Here is a 27,353-nt window from a genome sequence, read left to right on the forward strand (position 1 = left end):
TTCAGCTTTTCTATTAACAAAAAATAACATTGTATATTATCTGAGTATGATAAATTAGACTTACCAGCCGAATCCTAGCATATTTACGAATTTTATACATAGCAGGTCTACTAAAAATTCATGAAATATGTTTCTATGGATTAGCTGACAGGTCTAGATTGCAATATACAAGTATGATAGAGGTGCTATATGACAGTTTCACATGATAAATACATATTCAAAATTTCCCACCAGCTCTGGCTATACATTGTATAGGGGAGGTGAAAAAGTATAATTATGCGTTGTTCGGTAATCTAGTGGAACGGAATAGTGCTGCCAGATTCACCGCCGATATTATGCGATCAGTAAGAGACGATTGCATTATACACTTTGTACAAATTTAACTTAATTATACAATGAATATTAAACAAAACTATATGCTTATGTTTGCGATGAGGCTGGAAACCACTATGACCAGAATACAAATACATATTCTTACAATATGTTTGGTGTTTGTATTGTTATTTTGGCCATAGATTTGGTCACATTATAATATCTATGCTTCAGTCTGAGTAATGACTAAATTAGCGGAATTCCGCGCCGATTTGCTGTCGCGGAATTCTGCTAGCTTTTTCCCTGGCCTCAAAATTATTTGGTCATGTATCAAGTATAGGTCAAGTATCAAGTATATGTGTATGTTTATTAGTTTTAACATAACTATTGAACTGAATGAATTTGTGGTAATAGACATTTTAAGCATGTCATGTATTTAAGGAATCTGCTTATCGTTTTAATTTAAGTATAAGATTATTTATATGGGATAATTTTTATCTCACATTTTAACTAGGTAGGTATGGCTGAAATGGACATTCTAAGAATGTTAGTAATAATAAACGGAGCCTAAGACTTGATCCTGAATTTTTTTTTAACAAGATCGATTACCACAAACTATTTCTTTAAAAACATTGAATTGTTTTTTTTTTTATCAATATGCATACTTGATATTCTGAGAAATGCAAAATAGGTCTTTGCCAAAGATAAGCATATGTTTTATACATTTGTGCTTATTCGGTTCAAAAATGAACTAAATTGACCAGACAGCATGATTTTTAGTGTGACCAACTTAGTTCGCGAAAAACCGAATGAGCACTAGAGAATATTAAATTTGTACGAGGTTTGAGTCAGGATGACGGCAAGTGAGAGTGTGAAGGTGTAAGTAGAGGCTGGTCGGTGGCCGCGCGGGTGGTTTTGCGCGCGCGGCGGGACGCCTGGGGCAGTGGGTTCGAGTCCGGGCTGGACGGGGGGCGATCTCGTTAATTCCGTGCGTGGTATTGATAGTTTTCATTTTTGTAAAAAGTCTATCGTGAGAGATGAAAAATGGTAAATAATTTAAAAAATTATCTGTACAGTTCTATTTGTATAGAAATAATAAATAATGATTAAAAATTTAAAACCATGTTGTGATTTCTTCTTGTGCTGCTAACAGACGAGCCGACTCTGTTGGCGCCGACAGTCCGACTGAACTCGTTGAATTGCGTATGGTAATGTTGAATGGTCCATAGTTGTTGAACTTGGCCATTGATTCGATATGCAATGAATAAGCATGAAGCTTATCATAAGTATGAAAAGTTTAACTAAAATGGCTATGTGTGTGCTAGAGATTTTTGTATAATCAAATTAAAAACCAGTGTCAAGTCTGACGTAAAAATACGTAGCATGCGTGGCATTACATTATCAACATTGCCATACGATGATGGTGTTGGTCGACTGGTTGGCGCCAACCCGGCTGGCTCGCCTGTTAGCCGCATCAACGCTTAGCTGTAAGTGGTCGGTTTGGAGCGCTGCCCCGTATTGGGGTGGGAGCGTTTCGTCGCATTTCTTTTACTTATTTATTTTTTTTATTTGAAAGAGATGACTGTTTACTTTGTAGAATAAACTGTAAGAAACCATTGAGACATTTTGTTTGCTTGCAAAAAACACTGAATCTCCAAATCTATGAAAAAGCTCACAGTACACTACTCTAGCAGATTTAATTCTAAACTTCTTAGGTAGTTCTATACCGGACTACGGCAAAGCCAAAAGGAAGGGTTATCATTTTAGCAGTTTGTATGTTTATATCAGATTCTGTGTGTTCCACCGTAGCGCCTCAATTACTGCGCCGATTTTGAAGAATGAGGTGCTAACTAATTTGTTATTATGGTCCGGGTGACATAAGCTACATTTTATACGAAAAAAAAAACTTTCCAAGTGCGAGTCGGTTCCGTACTCGGGTTTTTTTTTCGACATTTTGCTTCATAAATCAAAAACTATTATGCATAAAAAGAAATAAAAATCTGTTTTAGAACGTACAGGTGAAGCCCTTTTATATGATATCCCACCCTATAGGTTCTCTTGACAGTGATCCTTTTGAGGTATGGAACCCTAAAAATGACCTGACGGATGTAACATCCAAGAATGGGGGTCTCCCAAAAAATTGTTTGCCATTGTATCGAGTGGGATATCAAAATGAAAGGGGAAAAGTTTATAAATATAGTACAATGTTAACAGCCAAACAATTTTACTATATACAACTAGCGCTATCTATTGGCAGTTCTCGGGTAGTAGTTTGGTTTTAGTGCTTTTCTCGATAAAAGGCGTGAAAATAAAACAATTGACATAATATTACAAATTTCATAATTTATTCAACGTCTTTTACATCAATTTTAATTACCATCAAGTGTATTATTTATTCATCGCCTCTTCTTGCCGCCGTGTCGGGGCTTCCCCTTGCCCTTGATGCGTCGGCGCACGCCGGCCGCCTCCTCCGTGTCGTCGTCCGACTCCGCGCCGCGCTTCTTGCCTTTCGAACCTTTCTTGTCTTCTAGCTCTTTCATTTCCTGTTGAAAAAAGATAAATACATCACACAAATATTTTAAAGGCGAAAGTTTGCGTGTGTGTGTGTGTGTTATTTTTTCACGCAAAAACTACTGGACGGATTTGGCTGAAAGGAATTAATCAATAGATTATACCTTTAAAAAAAAAAAAAAAACATTAGCCATTTTTTAATCATGACTAACATTCCCATTTCCCCTCCAACTAAGCGTAAAGCTTGTGCTAGGAGTGGGTACGACAATAGTGCAACGGGTGGGATTTGAACCGCCGACCTTTCAGTCCGCTCCTATAACCGTTGAGCTATTGAGGCTATACCTTGGATTAAAACATAGCCTACTTTTTCCCCATAAAAATCCATAGTTCCCGTAGGATTTTACATCACGCCGACGAAGTCGCGGGCATGATCTAGTTTAATATACAGCATGAACTTTTGATACGAGCAAATCTCATGTATTTTATACCCTAAATGGCCATACACGATCAAGTTTGCCTTCAAGTTGGCAGCGGACTTAGCGCCATCCAGCAAACTTGACGGTGTATGACTATCAGCGTGCATGATGACTGGCCGCCGCTTCAAGTCCGCCGCAGACTTGACGGTAAGGTAAACTTTTTTTTAATAAAATAGCGAGCAGGCGGGTCACTTGATGTTAAGTGGTTAGTGATCACCGCCGCCAATGAGCGTTTGCCGCACCACAGGTACCGCCGATGCGTTGCTTTCAGGAATTTTTTGGTCCGTCCCATGAATAACTCCACATTGTAATCTAATGGAACACCGCCGATGGGAGTTGATTCTAGTTTGTATGTGCGTGGGAAAAAGTATCTAGCACCACGGGCGGTCGAAATGCACCAGGCACCCAGTTGGTGAGGGTGACATTGCTTGCGGTGGCGTGCGGTGCGGTTGTAGAAAAAGGAGGGTGGAATGAGGCCAAACAACTCTACAGAGACAGAGCTCTTTGGACGGCAGACTCAATTTAATAGGTTCAGCTATAGTATAATGTAAAACTTACAATTTTGGTGAGTCGTTGCGCCTCGGCTACTCTTTCCTGTAGTACCATCACTTCATTCTCTTCCGTTTTGTAGAGCGGGAGTTGTTTGCCGATGAGTTGCTCTATACGCTGGTATAACTCCACATCATACTGTAATAGAATGTTTCAAAAATTATTCGAAACCCGTCATACATTTATTTATTTTATATATTACGTTCAAATCTAGTGAATCTATCTTCTAGACGCGCTCGAATCTAGCGCATCATTGCTTTTTTACCCGACTACGGCAAAGCGAAGTGTTATGATTTTAGCACTCTATTGTATCAGATATTGTATTGTATCAGATACTGTGCGTTCCATCTTAGCGCCTAAATTACTGGGCCGATTTTGATGAATGAGGAGTCAATCGATTCGTCAGTATGATCCGGGTGACATAGGCTATTTATACGTTAAAAATCAACCTGACGGATGTTATAATGCCTGCGACTTCGTCCGCGTGGATTTAGGTTTAAAAACCCCGTGGGAATTCTTTGATATTCCGGGATGAAAAGTAGCCAATGTCAATCTCTAGGTCCAACTATACCCATTACGTCGATCCGTTGCTCTGTTGCGACGTTATTGAAGGACAAAAAACCAACAAACACACTTTCGCATGTGTAATATGGGTAGGTATTGATCGAGGTGTCAGGGTCGGTTTTGGTACACTTGCCTGTGTAACGAATGTAATGGCTTTCCCGGCGCGGCCCGCGCGCGCAGTTCTGCCCACGCGGTGGATGTAGTCTTTACTGTGCAGTGGGATGTCCAGGTTTATTACCACGTCCACATGTGGGATGTCTAGACCTCTGTCAACAAAGTTAACAATATAACCTTTTTATGGATTAACCATTAAATTGATTTTGAAGATAATTGAAAGAAAGAAAAGCTTTGACCAAAGAGATTCAAAGTGGTTTTGATCAAAGTATTTAAATTTTTCTGTGTGTGTGCGTGTGTGTCCCATCTAGTGAAGTTGCTTTCCATCTTAGATTCGTATAGCTTGATTGAAGTTTGTATGAGTGTGAGAAGCGTTAGTGTCAACGTGTGGGAACTTTTTGTGACAACAAAGTCAAAGTCATTTATTCCAATTGGGTACTATTGTACACTTTCTGATTGTCAATGATAATAATTAGTTACGTTAACTTAAAACTAAAGCTACGAGGCTGAGAAGAGCCCACAACAAACTCAGCCGGGTATTCTTTTTTTTTACTTTTAATCAAGCGTACCAACCTGGAAGCGACGTCGGTGCAGATGAGCACGGCCCTGTTCTTGGTCTTGAACTTGTTGAGCGCGGCGAGGCGGCGCTGCTGCGACATCTGGCCGTGCAGCGGCACCGCCGACACGCCCAGCGCGCGCAGCAGCAGCGCCGCGCGCAGCGCGCCCGCGCACGTCGACACGAACACGATGAACGAGTTGCCCGACAGCTCGTTCAGGATGTGCACCAAGTATACATCCTATAACCAAAAACAAATTCGGCTTAAAACAAAATCAAATAACATGTTTCATGTCAAATTGAAGTACATGTCTGCCATCTTGGATTTCGAAATGGACGTAATTTTTATTATCAATGCGCTAAAAATCTCTGAAAAACACAGTTCACTTCTATCAAATAAACATGTCTGCCATCTTGGATTTCAAAATGAACATCAATTTTGTATTCTGAAACTAGAAAAACCTAAGAAACAATGACCACACCTGCAAATATTGATACCTTTCTAACCATTGTTCCTGAACTTAGTCAAGTCACTTTAAAAATATTTATTTTACTAGCTGATGCCCGCGACTTCGCCCGCGTGGATTTAGGTTTTTCGAAATCCCTTGGGAACTCTTTGATTTTCCGAGATAAAAAGTAGCCTATGTGCTAATCCAGGATATTATCTATCTCCATTCCAAATTTCAGTCAAATCCGTCCAGTGGTTTTTGCGTGAAGGAGTAACAAACATACACACACACACACACACACACACATACAAACTTTCGCCTTTATAATATTAGTGTGAAGTGTGATTTAAACATCTTTATTTCTATTCTAATACAATATTACAAATAATAAAAATACAGGATACACTTGAAAACAAAGGAACATCTTATCATTACATCTTATCAAACTTATAGAAATGTAAAATGGAGAATTGCAATGGATTTAAACCCTTACCTTATATTTCACAGGTATAAAAATATAGTACTGCTGCAGTTTCTCCACAGTCTGATACTTGGTTGACACCTCAACTTTGACGGGGTCTTGCAGGGAGGCCCTCTGTAACTTCTGTACTTTCTTGGTCATTGTGGCTGAGAATAGGTAAGTGCGTCGCTCGCGCGGGATCACGCGCAGGATCTTGTCCACTTCCACTTCGAAATCCATGTTCAATATACGATCTGCTTCGTCCATTACCTGGAAATGGATTTCTACTTCAGTTACATAAATATATAAGTATATTTTTTTAATGTTAATATTTGTGGGTAATAAAGAGTTTTAAACACTTGGGTCATATTTGTAGACTGCTATCTTTCTTTTACAGGTTTTGTATCTACCAAGCACAAATCACATAATACTACCTGATTCCTGAGACCTCATCTGTGTGGATTTATTTTTATAAATTCAGTGAGAACTAGGTATAAAAAGTAGCTTATGTCACTCTCCAGGACTTTTAACCATATCCATGCAAAAAAAATTAAGTGCATAATTGAAGGACTAACCATCAAACCAATGAACCAACAAACAAACACAATTTCGCATTTATAATATGGGTAGTGATGCCATGTGATATGAAAATAACATACCTATAGTACAGTCAGCAACAAAGCTTGGTGTGCAAACCTACCTTTGTTGCTGACTGTACAATGTTAGAGTTTATTCGCCTAATCAACCAACTACAATTAATTTTTTTGTTGATACTCACAAGATACTTCAGAGCCTTCAGATTGAAACCCTTAGTATTCTGCAGGTGGTCCACCAGTCTGCCCGGGGTGGCTATGATGATGTGGGGCTTCTTGGACAGTGCGAGGGCCTGGGCTACCATGTCCATGCCTCCCACTATCACTGCACATTTTACCCCTATGCTGGCACCTGACAAATATATTTTTTTTAATCAAATAGTGAATAGGCTGGAAGTTTTAGGGGAGTTTTTTAACTGAAAGAATACTAATATTATAAAATGAGCAAGTGTCTCTGTCAGTCTGCTAGCTTTTCGCACCCCAACCTGTCAACCAATTTTCACAAAATGTAACAATATAAATAGCTTGCATCTCAGGGACAGACATAGGCTCCTTTTTATTCCAATAAATGAAAGGATTCCCACAGAATATTAAAAACCTATATCCCCGCAGGCAAAGCAGCAAGCATCATCTAGTTTTGTATTAATTTTTCTCAAGTAAAAATTATAATTATAAAAGATGCACAGACAAAAATACTTTTGCATATGATTACATAAAGTGAGATAGGAAAAAAATGACAAGTCTAGACTCTGCCAATGGTTCTACAAAATTTACTTAGCAGATTTTAGTCTAAGAAAACATTGCAAGGAACCCTACATAACTTAGAGTTCCCCAAAATGTTCTCAAAGGTGTATGTGTCAATCTAAATAAGCCAATCTGCACTTGTTTTCAGTAATGGACTAGCAATATTTTGATGATGATGATAAAACTTTACCAGCAAAAAACACTCTACTATTAATCGACAAAAGTTTTTTATATTAATTACAAAACAAAACTTACCTAGTGCTTCAAACTGTTCTGATATTTGGAATGCCAATTCTCTCGTAGGTGTCAATACAAGTGCAAAGTATCTTTGTGGGTTTTCTAGCAGGGACTGTAAGATTGGCAGGGCAAAGGCCCCAGTCTTGCCTGACCCTGTCTCAGCAAGTCCTATTATGTCTTTGCCCTGGAGTGCTACAGGTATTGCTTCTTTTTGGATCTTGGATGGATTTTTCCATTTTAATTCTGTGCATGCTTCACACAGTATGTCTACAATTCCCTAAAAATAAACGAAATACAATAAAAAACCTCCTTTATTTGATAACAAGACAGGCCTATCTCACCTGGTGGTTTGTGATGATGCAAACTAAGGTGGAAGTGGGCTAACCTGATAGGGGTCCAAAGTTTTTATATTAGGCCCAACCCCATTAATTTTATTTTGAAAACTTAAAATATTTCAAATAGTTCATAAACATATTTGACAGTGCCCATATGATATGAAAAGTAATTATAGCCAACCCAAGCTTTAACATAATATAATTTAGATCTAGAAATGAAAAGAATCAGTCTAACTCTAAAACGACCATAACCTATAAAAAGGGTTATAAATAGTCTTTTGAAACAATAAATCATCAGTAACTGCATTAAATTCAAAATAGTCTGAAAATTGTAAAGGAAGCAATTTTTATCAATCTTTACCCCAGGATTTGAGGTTAAACTCACCAAATCTTTAAAAGTTACTGTTTCTTCTACATTTTCTTCGGTTTTAGTTTCCTCTTGTTCTTCTTCAGGCCCTGAATCTTGATTAATACTTCCACTTTTATCACTGTCCGCAGTCATGATTTCAGAATTACACAAATATTGGAAGAGTTTTGTTTTTATTTTGCAAAATTGTTTCAAAAATCTACAAATCTACAATTTCCATGCTTGCTGCTGTCGTGCAAACTGCAAAGAAAATAATGAAATATTATAATCACTACGTTACGTTCTGTCGTGCTGCTGCCCATTGTTGTCATCTGTGTTGTCGATGTCAAAAGTACAAAATATACTCTGTGGTCAATGTCAATGGCTCAGACTAATAACCTAGAATTTTTGTAAAACATTCAACTTGATATTTTAATTTTGGTACCATTACATTCTCGGCGAGGCAGGTCGGTAGACTTGTAACTATACAGAATATACTACGAATGGTCTATTCTCTATGGTTGATGTAACCTGTGCTTGATTATTACTCTACTCTATGGTTTTGACTTTTGAGGTTATAGATTCCTATTTTGTTTGTTGATATTGTTAAAATTTCTATTAAATTAAGTTTTTGAATTAATAATCCGAATAAAATATGGCTAAACATCATCCAGATCTTATTTTCTGCAGAAAACAACCTGGCGTTGGTAAGATAGTTTTAAGTTTAACCAATTTAACTCAAAACAGTTTTCAAAGCTGTGTTAAATTATCATTGTTTTATTGCAGCTATCGGTCGTTTATGTGAGAAATGCGATGGTAAATGTGTAATTTGCGACTCGTACGTGCGGCCTTGCACACTGGTCCGTATATGCGACGAATGTAACTACGGCTCATATCAAGGAAGGTGCGTGATTTGCGGAGGTCCCGGCGTCTCGGACGCTTACTATTGTAAAGAATGTACTATACAAGAGAAAGATGTAAGTTTGCTTATATTGTTCGCTTCGTGTAGCTATTGAAATTGAATAGGTCAGCTAAGGATGTTGTCTATTGTTTACACTACTGTACTCTCGTTTCTCTCCTCTGGCAAGGATCAGCAGCAGCATAATAATCTTTTTATTTCAAGCTACTATGGCTCACTTTGTTAGTATACAGAGACACTTAAAAACCTAATGTTAGTACCTAAAAACAATATTTGTAGCAACAGACAGAAATATTACAAAGGTAGGCCACCAACACTTTAACAATGTGTTTAAGCAGTTTAAGTTTATATCCAGTGACTTGCTGGAAATGATCCATCGAATTAAATTAGGACACTTCATATCCCTTCATTATTAAAATGTCTTGCCAACCCTAATGACATTCGGGAGGGGTTAGAGTTTGAACCCTCAAAACCCTATCCCTGCCTGCAGAGTACAGCCATTGATCTAAGCCTTTTCTTAGACCATTTTATAAGAGTGTTATGCTTTATGTTAGTCCTTAAAATGAATATTACTCAACTAATTAACACAGCTCCGTGACTATTCTATTTGTTTCTACTTAAATAACTGTTTACTTATCATTATTTTTTCATTTCAGAGAGATGGATGCCCAAAGATTGTCAATTTGGGAAGCTCAAAGACAGATCTGTTTTACGAGAGAAAGAAATATGGGTTTAGGAGGCACTAGCAGTAACTTATTTACTAATTTACTAACAATAAAATTATAAGACTTTGGGACTCTGTGTTCTCTGGTTTATAAGTGTAATTGTTTGAAGTGAGTGTAACAGTTTGGTATATTTTAATAGTTCTTTGGAAAAATGTAGTTCTGTGTTTAATAGTGAGATAAAGAAATTTCTTGGGTGTACAGTGTACATGAAATTTTAATGATCTAAATTGACTTCCGTTTTAATTGTCTCAGTGTTACTTTAAGTTAAAAAACATTAAACATGTGAAAGTGTGACATGTTTTGGTGAATTTTCATTCATACTGCAGAAAATTAGTTTGATGAATTGTCAAACAAGTGACTCTTCCATAAATTATATGACAAACTCAGTTTGATATGTATTATGGAAAACAGAGTTTTCTACTTGTTTTAAAGTGAATGTTTAGTCAGTGTAAACTCACATTAATAATTTTGAGTTCTATAATCTTGATTGTATATTGACCATAAAATTTCTTTCCACCCTTGGTGACGTTTTGATTTACTGCAACTTGTGAAAAAGGGTAAAGCAATTTTATGGTCTTAGATACTTTTTTTGTCAACTTTAGATGTAACTCGTAAAAGAGATGTTATATAACTTAAAAATTAAGTATTTAGTTTACAAATAAAAGTAAATAAACTAAACATTGTTCTCACATACTTATGAGATCAATATTTAATTTAACTTATTTACTGTTTGTATATGTACAAGTTTGTGTAAAAATAAATTTTTCTGAACTGTATGTTATGTAACATTTTTGGATACAAAATAAAACAAATATTCCATACACACAATTAAGCAGTTTTATTTTAATTTACAAGCACAATTATTCTAAAATTCTATAATTTAAGTATTGTCGATATTTTTCTCTAATTTATTCATGTAAGTACCTACTTACTACAAAAACTAAACAGTGATTTTTAAATAAGTACAAAAAATAAGTTAATAGCACAACCAATTAGGTAATATTTAAGGTAGTTTTACACAAAATGATTTGCACAGCCAATTCATAACAAAATTATTTATTTTTTAATATAACTGATATTTCTGTACCTTGAAGGAGTATTCTGTGGCGTAAGTTAGCCTCTTTTAGTAGTGACTTGCTATTATAAACGCAAAAGTGTGTCAGTTTTTTGGTTAGCCTTAAAATCGCGTCGCAAAGGAGCAACGGAATGACTTGATTTTTTTGCATGGATATAATATTAGTTGAAGACCTAGAGTCCTGGTATAGGTTATTTTTATTGCAGAAAATCAAAAAGTTCTTACGGGATTTATTAAAACCTAAATCCGCATACGGGTGAAGTTGCGGGGATCAGCTAGTTCTCTATAATTTATCGTAAGACTAGCTGCCTCCACTAAACGTACTGCTGTTAGCAGATCTAACATGGTTCGTCCAGACGTCCGCCTCGGGAGCGCTGGCACTGGTGCTGACTTCGGAGTACGCAGCCCTCGCTGGTATTATTGGAGATCGGGTGCAAACGCTGGAAAAGGCAAAACGGGCAAATGAATTTCCTCTTTGCATCGTATTTCTATAGGGTCTCAACTCTCAAGATGCTAGAATGGCGCTTTCGCACCGGATAACGTAGCCTAGGAACATCCCCACTAGATGGGCAGACGACATCAAACGAATCGCAGGGAGCCGCTGGATTCAGGCGGTGCAAGACCGTGGACTGGAAGTCCCTACAAAAGGCATGTCCAGCTGTTAGTAGACGTTTATCGCAGGTTGATAATGATGATGATGATCATATTTCTTATATCTGAGGGATGTGACCCTAATCGATATTCATTAAATAACTATGGTGATAAAGATTTTCTCGGGATAGTAATGCGGTGGGCTCTCAGATCCTGCTGCATAAGCTACAGCCACACCTGCGCGTCATAAACGCGGGATGTATCGGTAGCCTCGTAGGTTTCAGTGCTAATGGTGCCAACCATTAGCACTGAAATTCATAGTCAAGATAGGTTCTTATTTAGGAGACCATTGAGACGACACCGCTATATTCAGTCATTATGCATTGCACAAAGATTGAATATGACGTCATGTCGTCTGAATGGCCCCCTAGATAATCGAATAATGATAAATAGAAGATATCTTGACTATGAATTCCAGTGTTAATACCATGGGAGTCGCCGCGCGGCTGACGTTCCCGCTTCGTAGTCGCTTTGATCGTGCAGATTTGCATGATGCTTAAGTAGGATGGTGCCTTAGCTTGAAAACGATAGGTAGAGTGGAGCAGAAGTTGAATACAAAAAAAAAAATGCACTCAAGTTTGTGCATAATATGGAGCAGTACCCAAACCAATTTAAATAAATATTGTCCGTTTTTAGTAACACGTTTCGTGGTGGGCCAGTTTGTAAGTCCTAGATAAAAAAACCCTAAACTAAAATGTATTAAAAAATGTGATTGTGACAGCAGTGTAAGGATTCCGATCCATATTTAGTGAAAATTTAAATTTTTAACTGTTTCTATTTAGAGTATTTTTTTAAACTTGTGACTGCATGCAGTGTCGGTCATGCACGTTCGTTGCTCCACTGACCTGAAATTCATCAGCTTTGTCCAAATAAAGTCCTATGAAAAAGAAATTTTGAAAACACGCCAATTATACTACGCTTAATTAACTTACACTTAATACTACTTAACATTTCTACTGGACAATAAGTATGTAGGTACCTAGGTACTTAATGACATCTCATTGTAAAAAATGTTTCTGCAAATAAAAATCTTGAATATAAAATTACTGTACTTACTGTAGGAATAAATATAAATTGCTATTTGCTCATAATTTAAGCGATCACAAATTTTGAGCAATTTTATCTACGTAATTTCTAATAAGTATAGTTTTTAGAGATATTTTTGTAAAACGAAGTATAAAAATATACTTATACCCATCACCAAGTAAATAAAGAATGTTACAACATTATTAACTTTAATTTAACATGACCTATAAAGAACTTTCAGAATTTCGCTTAACATTTAACATCAAATTATACTTACGAGTTAACATCCTCGAGTTTCTTTAACAACCGCTCGTTTTCTCTGCTTAGAAGCTCCTGATCCCTCAACAGTTGATCTCTAACGACAAACAGCTCTGTGTTCTCTTGTCTGAGCGCAGAGTTCTCTGACATGTGCAGTTGGACCAGCTCTACCAACTCCTTCTGTGGCAGCTGGTAGAGCTTGTTGGCTTCTATCGGAGGCGGCGTGCCGCGACTCTTTTGACCTGTGACATTAACATTATATTGTAACACTAGCTGTGCCCGCAACTTCGTTCGCGTGGAATAGCTGTCAGCGCGCTTTATATAGCCACGGACGCTCAGGCGCGAGGCGTGTAGTACGTCCTCTGTACGTTAAAAATGTTCGCCGTGATTCTTTAAATTGACATAACTTTTTTATTTATGAACCGATTGACATGAAATAAACACTAAATGTTAAGTGAAGCTTACTACAATATATTAATGAAAACCGTATCTAAATCGAATAAGCCGTTTCTGATATTAGCGTGCACAAACACACAGACAACAGACAAAAAAAAATTAATTACAATTTCGGGTTCGGCATCGATATAATAACAACCCCTGCTACTTTTTTTTTATATATTTCCATTGTACAGACACCACTTTTCTACAATTTTATTATATGTATAGGTTATCGAATTAGGCTAAGTTAGTTTTAGGGCTTCTTGTCAGGCAAGGGCACCATTGGAACCCTGTTATATTTAGTTTTAAGTTGACGTAAAAGTTATCGCCATTAACTTTCTTTTCTTGTACTTACTATAAGAATCAGCATTGTAATCGGAGTGAATTTGTAGAGCTGTCCTCAAATGGTGGTTCTCAGTTTGCAGCGCCTCCACTTCCCTCTTCAAACTCAGTATCAAAGCGTCTCTGGCGTCCTAATGTGTATAAAATTATAATGAATAAAATGTGAATATATTTTCCCAATTAATCTTATCCTAGTATTTATTTATATTAATAGGCAGGGCCGTACATTAATTGGTTAATACGTTTTTTATAACATTAATAACGATTATTTATTTATTATCTACTAATCTACCAATGCTTACCATTTTAACAATAGGCTTGGATTTTATTTTCTTAGCGCGAGCGGCGTATCGCAGCGTGTTGATAGTTTCATTCAAATTGGATTTTGTAGGCGCTATACAAGCAATCTGCAAAACATTTTTTCGTTAGGTACCTTAAAATAAACTAGTGTGAAAAATTAAATTTGGTTGGTAAAAGACTTCCTAGAGATTAGAAACTTATTCTCTCTACACTACTCATATCAATCATCTATTAAACGATTGTTATTTATAAATTAGTGAGTTTCAATTTACATAACCTTTATATCTTGTTTATATCGCTAAAATACTTACCATTAAAGTTACCCCATTTCCAGACAAGCTATCGGCTAACAGCTTTGTAAGCTTGCTGTCCCGGTATGGTATGTGTCCTTTCTTCTTACCGTCGCTTAGTTGTGCTATGCAGTACCCTGAAAAAGCAACATTGAAATAAATAGAAACGTAGTTACGACATGAAACGATAGACTTTCACTGCTAGAAATAAATCTCTTTTAGGGGCTTCCTGCACATACCACGGTCATGCACGTCGCTGCCAGCTAAGTCCGTAGAGTTCATCCTACCGTTTGTTGAGCGCGCAGTACTTACATCACGATGGGTTCTCACGTGAGAGTGAGAAAGAGAGAGTGTGGTGTAAGCAATATCTCTTACCTAACACCATAAGGCTCCTGTTGATATTATTGGCTTCCTCCAGAGTCTTGCCGCTGCTCTTGGTGCGCTTGGTCATCTCGCTACCAGCCAAGTCCACGAAGTTCATCTTGCCATGTGTGGAGCACGTGATATCGCGGTCGGAGCCAACATCGCGACGTATCCTCACGCTGAGTAACGTGTGGGATCGGGACGAGTGGGCGTTCATTGCGTGAGCGCCGACCGCTCGGTTCCGCATCCCTGGGGTAAAAGATGGATGCCTATACTTCGCGTTCACGTGGAAAGCGTGAATGGAGGTGCGATGGCGACTACGTTAATGATTGTAGCTATAGCATCGCAAGATGTAGTCCTTGATCATACTCATACGTTTGATATTTCGTGACAGCAATCGAGCTTAAGTAAAAATACTTTTACATTCGCTGTAACGCGTAAAAATATTCTGTTTCCGTAAAATTCCGTTCAGAAACTTACTCGATATACATATATGCTAGCTGTACAATATGAATTTCAATTAATAACATTAACATGCTGGGAAAAAGAATAATAATCGACATCATACTATACAAATAGTAAGACCTACCCTCCTCTAATACAGCAAAAAGGTCGTCCAGCTCTTCACAATCCACTGTGAAAAGGTTCTCCACGTAAAAACTCCGACTCTCTTTCGACCATCTGACTTGCTGTGGTTTTCTAGCACTACCCGGGTTTAAAAGGTCTATTACCTAGAACATATAACAATGGTGTTATTTTAAGCATGGTATCTCATAAGTGAACGTTCGTAAAAAATTGAAGATGTTAACTTACGAGTAATGTTAAATTTTCTAGAGATTCTTAACTTAATTTTTGAGTATTCTTTTTTAACCCCCGATCCGAAAAAAGGGGTGTAATAAGAGGGATGTGTGTATCTGTGTATCTGTCTGTGGCATTGTAGCGCCTAAACGAATGAACCGATTTTAATTTAGATTTTTTTTTGTTTAGTGTTTAGTTTAGTTTAGTGTTCAAAACCTACCTTCTCATTGTATATTTCCAAAAAGGAAGCTTTCAATATGTAGTGGCAGTCGGGGCGATCGCGGATAAGTTGGTAGAGATACACGAACGACCGCACCACCAGGCCGTGCTCTGGGGAGTACGGGCTTGCTCCACTCTCCACCTAAATGTAAAAAGATGAGAGAATTTGTACCTACTAATGCGTAGTTATTAGGTAGATGGGACGATCTACTGTTTTATGGTTGCGTAAACAAAGGTTATAGTTTCGCCATATCCATCTGTTCCTTCGTCCATCCGCGACTAGCTTATGTAGCCTACTATTACTACTATAGTACTAGAAAGCTGTAATTTGCCATAATAAAGTGGTAAAATAAAATCTTGAAAATAATTGTTTTATGCTACCTCTAGGTACATGTAAAGTGCGCTCGATTTTAATAACATTGTAGTTAAGGGAGTAGCTATACACAGTGAAAATTTAGTGGTTTTAGAGCCCGGGCAATATGAACTACCAAAGCAATACTATCAACTAAAATTGTTTGTTTTGGAAAACTAAGCACTTTAATTATTTGATAAAAAAAATATTTACGCATGCGCTCTGAGTGCAGGTGCCCGCGCCGCTCCGAGTGCAAGCGCCCGCGCCACTCCGGGACAAAGCGACCTACTACTACTGGTTCGCGAATTTTCCCAAATAATAATTTCTTGATTCAATTTTTTTTATTTTAATACTAGGGTTAATATGAATGGTCGAAATGGATAGTACTGCTTGAGGCAATTCACTTCGCCACGGCTCCAAAACCACTAAATTTTCACCGTGTATAACTAAATAATACCTACTCCAATTCCCATACCTCGCTTGCTTCGGTAGTGTAGTAGACCCTAGGTACCGACTCGGTACCTATATGTACTACCTAGTGCTAATTGCCATGACATAGGGATATAATGAAACGTGTTACAACTTACATCACGCGATGTGTTGTTATGCTCGCGACAAATCAAAAAGCCGTTCGCAGCTCGTTCACACAGGCTGCGTAAGCGTAGACGTAGCGCGTACCATTGCGTTGTAATTTATCGAACTGTATGAGACATGGCATACCGCTTGCGTGGCGTGAACGTTCGCGTAGACGTAATGCGTGCAGTTATGTCAACGGATTCACGCGCGTCACTACGCACGTGTCACGTGTGCGTGCTTGGTGTGAATCGGCCTTTAGGTTAGAAAACACGTGGTAGATGCATTTGACGATTCAAAAGTAGATACTTACTTGTAAAAGTTTCATTGGATAAAAGTATTTTGATTTGATTTCTAACTTATATTACTATGTAACTAGGTGTGTTTTAAGCAATTAAATATCACTCGCTTTCACGTTCTCATAATTAATAATTCACCTACTCACTACTCTCACACTACTCTATCCCACACTTTGTGTTTCTCAGAAAATAAGGACCGTCTGGCGGCAGTGGGATCTTGGACCACCAGTTTTCAAGCTGCACTAGGCAAATCTAACATAATGCAAAGCAAAGCATAATGTAGGTAAATAGTAAATACCTACCTACCTATCTACAGTTATGAAGGCACCATCGATCGAATGACCCAGGGAATATAAAATATTTAAATAGACCTTCATAGATCGCGAAATGTATTTGCTTACTCTATATTTTGCAAACCACGGCCTCGTTGGACTAGTGGTTAGCACTTAACAAGTTCGACTGCTGATGACGAGGTCCTGGGTTCGATTCCAGGGGCGGACCAAACATAGCAATTGGGTTTTTCTGACAAGAAATTCTCAGTACCTACTAGCTCAAAGTTACGAAGTATGGAAAGAATCGAGATTAAATAATAAATAATTTATGAATTTTGAGATTTTTAACATATTATCAAACCTTTTTTAAAAACTTGAATCAATAAGTATTTAGTAGGCAATAGAATCTAATTAACACGTACATTAGGTACCTTGATGTACTTGTTGAGAAACTGGCGAACAAAACCGTTAAGGTAATTCGTTTGGTTACACTTCTGAACAAAAACACTGAATAAGTACTAGCCCAAGTAAGGCCTGTGTCCAAAATTTCTGATTTCGATTATTGAATAAAAAGAACTCATTTTCAACACTACTTCAAACTACATCGAAACGGGACAATTATCTACATAATAGTGAAGTTTCAACAGCTTTCATTAAGGTTTAATTGCTCCTGTAAAATTTAACACACCGTGTAAACATCGTTTCGTTCAGCAGCTTTGCTTGTTTTCTAATAAGAACTTACAAGCCCCGGTGGTCCAGTTAAAGTGTGCGTTTTGCCGCTGCCCGTCTGTCCGTAGCAGAAAGCTGTGCAAGAGAAGCCTTCCACCGCCATTTCTAGCAGACGTTTAATGCCACTGTATTCCAAGACATCCTCCTGTGAACATCAATAGAAAATAATGTTTACTATTAACTGAATAGACTTGCCAAAACGACATGTGCAGTCAAAGGCCGTAAGTCGTTTAGCACCTTAATGATCATATTCTCGTGGCACGGTTATGCACATGCGTTAGGTGTGTATGGCGTGTTTATAAAAAAAGGTCATAAGTGCGACAGGTTTTTGATGGAATAGTTTCGCGGAATTGCTACTCGAATTCTGAGGCCGACTGTACCTATAATATCACCTTCATCACCTGGGTGCTTAGTGTACTTCGACCACCCGTTGTCCCAGATCTTTTTTCTACGATGTTCCCACCAGATTTCAGCATGGGGTTATTCAAGGGGTGGATGAATAAAATTACTGAAAAGCCGGCAACGCATTGAAGGTTCTTCTGGTGATGCTACAGAGGGTCCAATTAACTAACTACCAAAAAAGTTTTTGTGGCGTAACTTACCTCATATGAGGGAGCGAGATAAAAGTTTACGCGATAGAAAGAGAGGTGTTAATTAAATCTTGTGTGAGCTGAATTGCACTTTATTGCGTCGGAACCACAGAAATCCAAGTCGGAACTATTTTAGCGTAGTCTTACGGGGTAATTTTTTAGTACTAGGACAGTTATACCCGGCAGGAAATATTGTACATCGACCTTTGGAAAGAGATAGCTGTTTCGTAGAGCGTTGTCACTCTCGTTGAGATCGACAAAATGTCACATAGGTAGGTATGAGTGACAGAGACATCGCTCTATGAAGCCGAAATCCCTTTCTAAAGGTCAATATTATCTGCTGGCTACTGTATATATTCTGTGCTCTAACTTGTGTGGCAGCAGGTTCGAAGACAACGTTGTAGGAGAACAGCTTAGGCTTCTGCGCGAGTGAGATGCCGTTGACGATGATCTGTCCTTTGCCGGGGAACTCCAACATGTCCCGCTCTTGCAGAGATCGCTCCCTCTCGTTTACAGGCCGGACTCTATGAGAAAAAACATACCTAATAATCTAAAAAGAACAATAATTATAAAGCTCAACGGCAGCTTTAGCCGGTTATAACTAGTTGCGGTTGGTAGCAATTGGTTAAACTTAGGTGTATCGGTTGCATTCGACTAAAAAGGCCTACGTTAGAAAATTCGCTTCGTAGACCCTTCATTCACCTTCACCAAATTTCCCCTGCCGAGACCTTTGGTGAAGGTTAATGAAGGCCTTTGGACCTCTCACTGATATTATGACCACTGCGCCAGCATTGTCGTCAAAAAACGGCACTGCAGAAATACTGTTATATGCTTCTTTCATCGTTATTCGTAGACCCCCAATAAATAAATATGCGTAACAACTATCGTGAGTTTCCATTATATGAGGATCCGGCTTCATTCACGTGTTTAGTCGACGTAAGCCCGACTAGTTTCTAACCTATCCGGGGTTCATAGGGACTCAGCTCGCAAGTAAATGCGGTTAAGATGGAGAAGCGGACCACTGTGAAATATTTAATCCTATAAAATGATTAAAGATTACCTCACAACTACGTTAATATTATCTTCTTCCCCATTGAGCGTTATACTGGAACTGGAGCCGTGGTTGCTTCGGTCCAGGCTCCCGGATCTACTGCTTGCACTGAAAGACGTTTTCGCGTTAGATATTCGTTTCGGAACATAAAATAGTTATCATCATCATCATCATCAACCCATCGCCGGCCCACTAGCATGGGTGTCCTCTCAGAATGAGAAGATTTTAGGAAATAGTTCACCACGCTGGCCAAGTTTGCATTGGCAGACTTCACACGCCATTGGGAATCTATACTAATATTATAAAGAGGAAACCTTTGTATTTTTGTATGTTTGTATTGAATAGGCTCAAAAACTACTGGACCGATTTCAAAATTTCTTTTACCATTACTTAGAGGGATTCTTCCGAATCCGTATAGGCTATATTTTATCCCGGAAAATAGAAAAATAAATGTCCACCCGTGCGAAGCCGGGGCGGGTCGCTAGTATTATATAAAGAAAGTTAGAGTTAAGTTAGTATTATATAAAGATAATTTTTCGGGTAAGCGAGAAACACTTATTGAATAAAAACCTCTACAATATTTGACTTACTTACTAAAAAAAATCCTAATGCAATTTTTTTGATTAAAAACCTATCAACAAACGAACTGAAAAACATGAACGTCGATTTACGCCTGGCAAATAAAACCTTCAGCTTTTCTACCTTGTGAAATGAAATTGTTTTTTCCAATACCTTGTGTACTTTCACCCTGTGAAGTCAATTTAGGCGGCCATAGAAAACTTTTGTTCGGAAAGTAATTAGGTACCTACCGGTGGCCATATTTGTTGTTTGTTTTGATGTTAGAGTCAATGTTAAGGGCTGTAATAGAATATTTAACGAGCTAGAACAATTTAGTAAGTATACCTATTTTTCATTTAAGACTAGACGTTAGGTATGTTTAGATACTAAAATAATTGCAATGCATCTTTAAACCAAAATTAAGTTGGTATCTTCTATGTAAACGTGTCCCATCTTAGGCCACATCCTCACTTTCCATAAGGTGTGATTGTGGTCAAAGGTGTGCATCTAATTAATTAACAAAAAGTAGAAGTGAGTCGAGCATTTAGCGATAGTAAGGTAAGTAATTATATTTTTTTACATCTTTCAAAAGTCCTTTTATGATTTATGATTATAATTTTACTACAGGTAGTACCTAATTTTATTTTTGCCAATACGTCCCACCCAGTACCCAATCTCAAATAAAGGTTGTCGCAAGTAATTCGTAGAGTTTGCGTAGACCCTCCGTAGACTGTTGATAAGATTTTTCCCAGGAACGTAATTCGCTTGGATTTAGATGGATTTAGGTTTTTAAAATTCCCTTGGCAACTCATAGATTTTCAGAGATAAAAAATAGCCTTTGCAATTCTCCAGCTCTTTAACTATAGGTATACATGCAAAAAAATTACGTAGATCCGTCGCTCTGATGCGGTGCGATTGAAGGACAAATTAACAAAATCTCACATTTATAATATGGGTAGGAAATTAGGAATACTATAATTTTACTGGCTTATAAAATCTCATCATTCACAGAGTACAAAATTCTCAAAAACCGTAATGTCTACGATATTTCATACGAACCTACGAAAACGGTTCGTTGAATATTCAAACGACTTCCCGCTGTCCGAATGAGTGACAGCTTAACCTCGTAGGTTCCGTTTTCGTTAAAAATGGCGGCCTAATGTCAAGGTCCAATGTAATACTCGGAATGAAGGCAGTCAAAATATTATTCCAATTTATGTTATATTATGTGGAGTAAATTGCAATATAATGCGTAACAAGTGTAAATTAAAAATTTTCATCACCCCCGACCAGTGAAGGTTACAGTAACTAGAAAAGAGCTGATAACTTTCAAAAACTTGGAGTTTTCCAAACATTTTCCAAAACATCATTTTTAAATAAATAATAATGTATATCTAGGCAACGTCCATCTTGACAGCTTGACATTTGTCAATTGACTTAATATTAAGAACCTAACGGTTATGTAACCTTCTTTTCTACAAGAAAACTAGAAAAGAGCTGATAACTCTTAAACGGCTGAACTAATTTTTTAGGATTATAGCTAAGAACACTCTCGATCAAGCCACCTTTCAAACAAAAAAAACTAAATTAAAATCGGTTCATTCGTTTAGGCGCTACGATGCCACAGACAGATACACAGATACACAGATACACAGACACACAGATACACAGATACACAGATACACAGATACACAGACACACAGATACACAGATACACACGTCAAACTTATAACACCCCTCTTTTTTGGTCGGGGGTTAAAAATGAGTTCTCACGCGCCGTTTTAACTTTATGTTTCAAATGTCATGGCAAAAATAGGTTTTTACGTTTTTAGTACTTATTTTAAAGTGAACCCGTACTTTTGACATGACAGTTGACCTTACTTTTGAACTTATCCGGTAGAACAACCAGGCTTTTGAGAGATAAGCAACGGAAACCTCTTGATGAGTAAGAAGATTCTTAGCAATGCCAAATGTCTAAAGTATCTGATTTCTAGGCACGGAGTTCTAACTTTTCGGAGTTATATGTGTTTTAAGCACTCACTAACTTACGATCACTAACGGTGAAGGGAAACATCGTGAGGAAACCTGTATGTCAGAGAGTTCTCAAAGGTTTATGAAGTCTGGTAATCCCACTTGACCAAAGTGGCAGACTATATTATACTCCTGAACATCGGTCTCTTGTAGGAACTTCCACAGTCCACACGCCACGATCTTGCGCCGCCGCCGCCATTCAGCTGCTCCCGTAGACTTGTTTGATGTCATCTGTCTACTTAGTGGGTGCCACGTGGGAGTGGTTTGGAGCGGAGGCGTGGGTACACACCGGGAACGTTGCTAACTGCGAAAAGTTAAAGGATAGAAACTCTTGGGAGCACGCGTAGCGAGCAGCCATAACCGTTGATGTGACCAATCCTTTACCTTGATTGAGTTGTAATTATGATCTAAACCTTTCTCATTCCAAGAGGAGACCCGTGCTCAGTAGTGCGGCCGACGCGGACGATGGGGCTCGAACATGACGATACGGTGTCTCGTAATATAAAGATAATGTAAAGGCTTTGCATCTAGTAAGCAATGGAAAATAGCTCAAGGCTTAGGATGAATAAGTCCCTAGCCTTGGCGTTACCCTACTGGTTTATCAATGGGTTCTACCTATTTATATTCTTTTTCTTTTTTTCTTTCAATAAATTCAATTTAACGTGAATACAACATACCATTGAATTAAAAGCGGCCTCGAGTTTTCTTTAACTTCATAGTAAAAGATATTATTATCTACTCATGCTGTAAAAGTAAGTAAGTAATGATTTGCATAATGGACAGGCAACGTTTAAAAGTGCGGAAAGGACCTGGACAGAAAAAAGGTGATATTCCTACCGACTCAAAACGGCCACAGTAGCCAATCTTAGCGGCACCTTTTTTTTTTTTTATTCACTATAGGCAAGCGCTTGACCACAATCACACCTGATGGAAAGTGATATTGTGGTCTAAGATGGGACGCGCTTACCTATAAGGTGCCTATTCACTCTTGTCTTAAAGATACCCGGATTGTAATTGGTAGGAAACACAGATCGCGGGAGAGTATTCCAAACCTTAGCCATGCGTATGAGGAATGAAGACGCAAAACGTTTCGTGCGTGTAGATGGAATGTCGACGACATAAGGATGGAAACTCGCCCTATGGAACCTACGCCAGATTTCCAATTTTCCAAAAATTCAGAACCGATCTACTAAAAAATAAAGATTATTATCATAATAGTATACCGGCATGGCGTGCCGGCGTCCGGAAAGTGATTCATAATAATTTAGTATTGTGTAAATTACGTTATTATGCGTTGGTCATTTTCACAAGAATTACCGAAATTCGCCCACAGTTGGCGTCAATATCCTGAGTCGACATTTAGGCACAAAAGGCATAAAAAAGCGGGTATGAAAATTATTACAATGTTTAACTTTTATAACAATACCTATATCCACGACTTTTCGCAAAAATGTCTATAGGTACAGTACCTACTCATATATTATATGTACCTATTATATTGTATATTATAAAATACATTTTATATAGTACTATATAGTATTTAGTAGTATAATACGTATTATATAGTATATTATATGTGTAGAGTTTCTCTACGTGATCAAATCAGAAATGAGAAAATTCGGAATTAGCTCAGCGGGTTGCGAAGCTGAAGTGGCAATGGAAGTGTGGACTTGCACAAGTCTTCATAGAGGTGTCAGTGACAATGTACTGTGAGAAGTTTATTTTGGTAGTGGTTAACATTGATTTTGCTTGTGTAAAGTCTATCTATGTCTTTTATTACTTAATATTTTAGTCTTGACTTTTATTTGTATTTAATTTAATTTAATTTAAGGTAATATTCAAACACCAGTTATAGTGGTAAAATGTATAAGGCTCATCAGACATTATTTCAACATATTATTCAACACCTACATTTTGTTGAATAAATCATTGAATTTGAATTTGAAAAATTTGGAGCGCCCCGGTTCAGGCGGTTAAAATCAACCGTAACCTTAACCGCCTGAACAGGAATGACGTGATACCGTCATGATCAACTCAACCCATCGCCGGATCACTACAAAGCACGGGTCTACTCTCAGACTGATAAGGGTTTTGGCCAAAGTCTACCACGCTGGCCAAGTGCGGATTGCCAGACATGATACCGTAGGAGTTAAGTTCAAAAGAGTTAAGCACAAATAAAAATTCGGTACACTGAAATATATCGGTAACACTGAAACAGGCAGTGCCTTTTAAAGTTCCATACCCGCAGAGTGCCAACGGGACCCTGTTACTAAGCCTCCGATGTAAGTCCGTCCGTCCGACGAAACTGAAAAATTTCAAAGTGGCTGCCATGCAAATTAAAAAGTACATAATCTTGTGCGATGGTACGGAACCCTTCGAGTACGAGGCTGACTCGCACGTTTTTGCCAATAATATGACGTGAATTTCACTGGCGACTAGAAAAGTGGTTGGGAAGTGGTCGCGTGTCCCGTCCACGCGAATTGATTGGTGCCATTAAATATTAACTTGGGGCTCTCACTTCACTTCCGTACACACTACACGGTGGAAAGGTTAGGGAGGTGTAATTTGATGAAAGTACATTACCCTCTCAGCCCTAATAAATAGCAAATAACCGGTGGGAGCCTTAGACGACCAGGAAGAGTGTCATAAGTAATGCAGCTAACTTACACTCGTACTCCTACGTTGGAATCCAAGGGTTCCTTATCATCGTACAAGAATAACTCTTTTCTATTTATTTTTAATTTACATGGCAGTCATTTCGATGTTGTGTAGCGGCGATAGATATTTATACCTACACACTCTTTGAAAATTTCAACTCTCTACTTATTGGTAGAGAGTCGTTCATAAGATTCGGCCAACTGGCAGACAGACGGACGGATGGACGGACAGTGGAGATCTAATAACAGGGTCCCGTTGGCACCTTTCGGGTACGGAACCATTAAAATCAACTTACGAATTTTCAGCTTACATCAGCAATTTCCCATTCCTTGTAGGCTCTTTCGGGCCATTACATTTAAAAACACTGAAGTAAGAATACAATAATTTACGATTTCAACAAATTCTTCCTCAAAGAAACCAAGAATAATCGCTTACCTGCCGTTTCTCGATCTGCTCCTAAAACTGTCGGTGTCCTCGCCCCACAGTTTGCCCAGCGCTGGGAGAGCAAGGGAGCTCCCGCCTTTGGACAAACTGCTCGATCCATTCGCACCCGGCTGGTCCGTGCTTCGAGCTTTGCGCGCCTTTATTTCTTTACCTTCGACAAAAAATTTAACATCATGAACTTTCTAATAATATAGTGATCATAAAAAACGACTTTTTCCACGTGGATCTAAAGAAAAAAATGCTGGTTTTGGTACCCCATTCTGCAATTCATGTGGAACAGTCTTAGTTGAACTAAAAGCAAGATACTCACCAACACCAGTAATAGCGGCCAAGGCCTCAGCACTTCAGAATATACCTAGAACTGAACAAGGAAGGCGGAGGTGCCTTCATGGACATCGTTTGCCGGTTCATTGGGAGGAGCGTCAGTAAAACCAGGACAATATACTCACCAGCACCAGTAGTAGTGGCCCAGGCCTTAGCACTGCGGAATATAGACCTGGACAAAGCAGATGGAGGTGCCTTCATGGGCGTCGCTTGCCGGAGTCAGTAAAACCAGGACTAAGATACTCACCAGCACCAGTAGAAGCGGCCAAAGCCTCTGCACTCCGGGATATAGACCTGGACAAGGCAGATGGAGGCGCCTTCATGGGCGTCGCTTGCTGTTTCTGATACCCCTTCCCACGGTTCATGTGGAACAGCTGCAAGTTCTTCAGCGCCATACTTTACACCAAACATTTTATGTTCCGATGGTATAAAGAGCACTTTCTTGGAAGCATACTTCGTTGAAAATTTTTTTTTTGGTTTTTCTGTTTATTTTATTTACATTCACTTGTTTTTGAGAAACTTCTTTACTAATGGACTCAGATTATATTATAGGCCTACTGCACACAGATAAATGCACATATTTAGTATTGAAAAAATAGGTCAAGAGGTCATTAGGAGGTCACTCTTAGAACTCCTGAACGAATGCTGCTCCAACTGTTGATGTCAAGCGATCCGATGTGAATTACGCGTGTGGATGACGTTTTTCTATTTTCAGTACAGAAAAATGTGGCGTTTGCTGCATAATTTATTGATAATTCAGATATATTCGAAACGTAGGTAACTCTTAACAGTTGTTTAGGGCGTAGATAAATCCAACCTAAGAGACAAATTTTTTTCATATTATTCCAATAAACTACTCAATTAATATTGTACTACGATGTAGCATAATTTATAACGAAACAATTACTTCAACCTAAGCTTGTACTCGTAAATGAAAGCCAATGATTGTAGAATTGGTCCGTTTGTCTATTTCAATTCTTGCAAAGTATGATGGAAAAAAATTAAAGATATGAGAATAATATAATATAGAACGGAGATACGCAATTTTATTATAGTTGTAAGTAATTTTGCGTTAACTGTATTGTTTTTGATAACGACTTAATAACGAGTATATAATTTTATAGATGCGGGCTTGCGGTGTTGTGCTTAAATGCCGGAAAAGCCTTTTCAGCCACTATCACTTGTTTGTTGTCTGTAATTATTTTTAGGGATCCGTACTAACGGGAGTCGAAACCCTATTACTAAGCCTCCGTCTGTCCGTCCGTCCGCCTGCCCGTCCGTATGTCTGTTAGCGGACTGTAAGATGTATGTAACAAATAAATCATTTCATAAATAAATCATTTCAAGTATCTCGTGAACCGTAATAACTAGAAAGTTGTAATTTTTCCAGAGTTTAAAATCGTCGTACTTTCGAATCCAGATGACGCTAGAAAGCTGAATTTTCAGGACAAGATTGTCCTTGGCAGACCTTTTTTATAAGACCAAAATTGAGATCAGTCTGTTCAGCGGATGTACTGAGAAAAGTGTAAAAGACACGCTTTCGTATTTATAATTTTAACGTATTTTTAATTGTAAGTGCTATGGATAACATGCCAAGCGATGATAGCCTCCTCTCAGAATGAGAAGGGTTTAGGTAGTCCGAAAAGATAGAGGTCCGGAATTGAGCCCTCACCCCCGAATAGGTGGACTTCTTAATCACTGGCCTATCATCGCTTCTACTCTACCTTATGGCTTTATAGCTATGAAAAGTTTACGAGACAAGACACCATCAATCGATGTCTTTTTTCCATGTGTTAGCCGTCCTATGGGACACGTTTATAAA

The 27,353-nt window shown here is 38.2% G+C and overlaps 3 protein-coding genes across 3 annotated transcripts; 1 reads left to right on the plus strand and 2 right to left on the minus strand.

Moving 5' to 3' along the window:
* Positions 1 to 2,635: 2,635 nt before the first annotated feature.
* Positions 2,636 to 8,529, minus strand: LOC123872422 (probable ATP-dependent RNA helicase DDX47). The gene is made up of 8 exons (XM_045916699.1): positions 8,286 to 8,529; positions 7,584 to 7,842; positions 6,770 to 6,936; positions 6,025 to 6,261; positions 5,100 to 5,323; positions 4,546 to 4,678; positions 3,858 to 3,986; positions 2,636 to 2,855 (listed from the first exon to the last, which is right to left on the minus strand). Exons 1-8 carry the CDS (start codon positions 8,400 to 8,402, stop codon positions 2,709 to 2,711), a joined length of 1,413 nt encoding a protein of 470 aa, XP_045772655.1. The 5' UTR covers positions 8,403 to 8,529; the 3' UTR covers positions 2,636 to 2,708.
* Positions 8,530 to 8,789: 260 nt separating this feature from the next.
* Positions 8,790 to 10,439, plus strand: LOC123872434 (PHD finger-like domain-containing protein 5A). Its single transcript, XM_045916718.1, has 3 exons — positions 8,790 to 8,953; positions 9,033 to 9,223; positions 9,822 to 10,439. Exons 1-3 carry the CDS (start codon positions 8,902 to 8,904, stop codon positions 9,909 to 9,911), a joined length of 333 nt encoding a protein of 110 aa, XP_045772674.1. The 5' UTR covers positions 8,790 to 8,901; the 3' UTR covers positions 9,912 to 10,439.
* LOC123872411 (kinesin-like protein KIF12) lies at positions 10,322 to 25,952 on the minus strand. Its single transcript, XM_045916673.1, has 13 exons — positions 25,779 to 25,952; positions 25,199 to 25,358; positions 19,526 to 19,624; positions 18,836 to 18,989; positions 17,889 to 18,020; positions 15,652 to 15,792; positions 15,223 to 15,364; positions 14,646 to 14,882; positions 14,292 to 14,407; positions 13,983 to 14,087; positions 13,694 to 13,811; positions 12,920 to 13,142; positions 10,322 to 11,405 (listed from the first exon to the last, which is right to left on the minus strand). The coding sequence occupies exons 1-13, from the start codon at positions 25,924 to 25,926 to the stop codon at positions 11,267 to 11,269; spliced, it is 1,914 nt and encodes a 637-aa protein (XP_045772629.1). The 5' UTR covers positions 25,927 to 25,952; the 3' UTR covers positions 10,322 to 11,266.
* Between the last annotated feature and the right edge of the window lie 1,401 nt (positions 25,953 to 27,353).

This window comes from Maniola jurtina, chromosome 15 (assembly GCF_905333055.1).
Source record: "Maniola jurtina chromosome 15, ilManJurt1.1, whole genome shotgun sequence".
NCBI lineage: Eukaryota > Metazoa > Arthropoda > Insecta > Lepidoptera > Nymphalidae > Maniola > Maniola jurtina.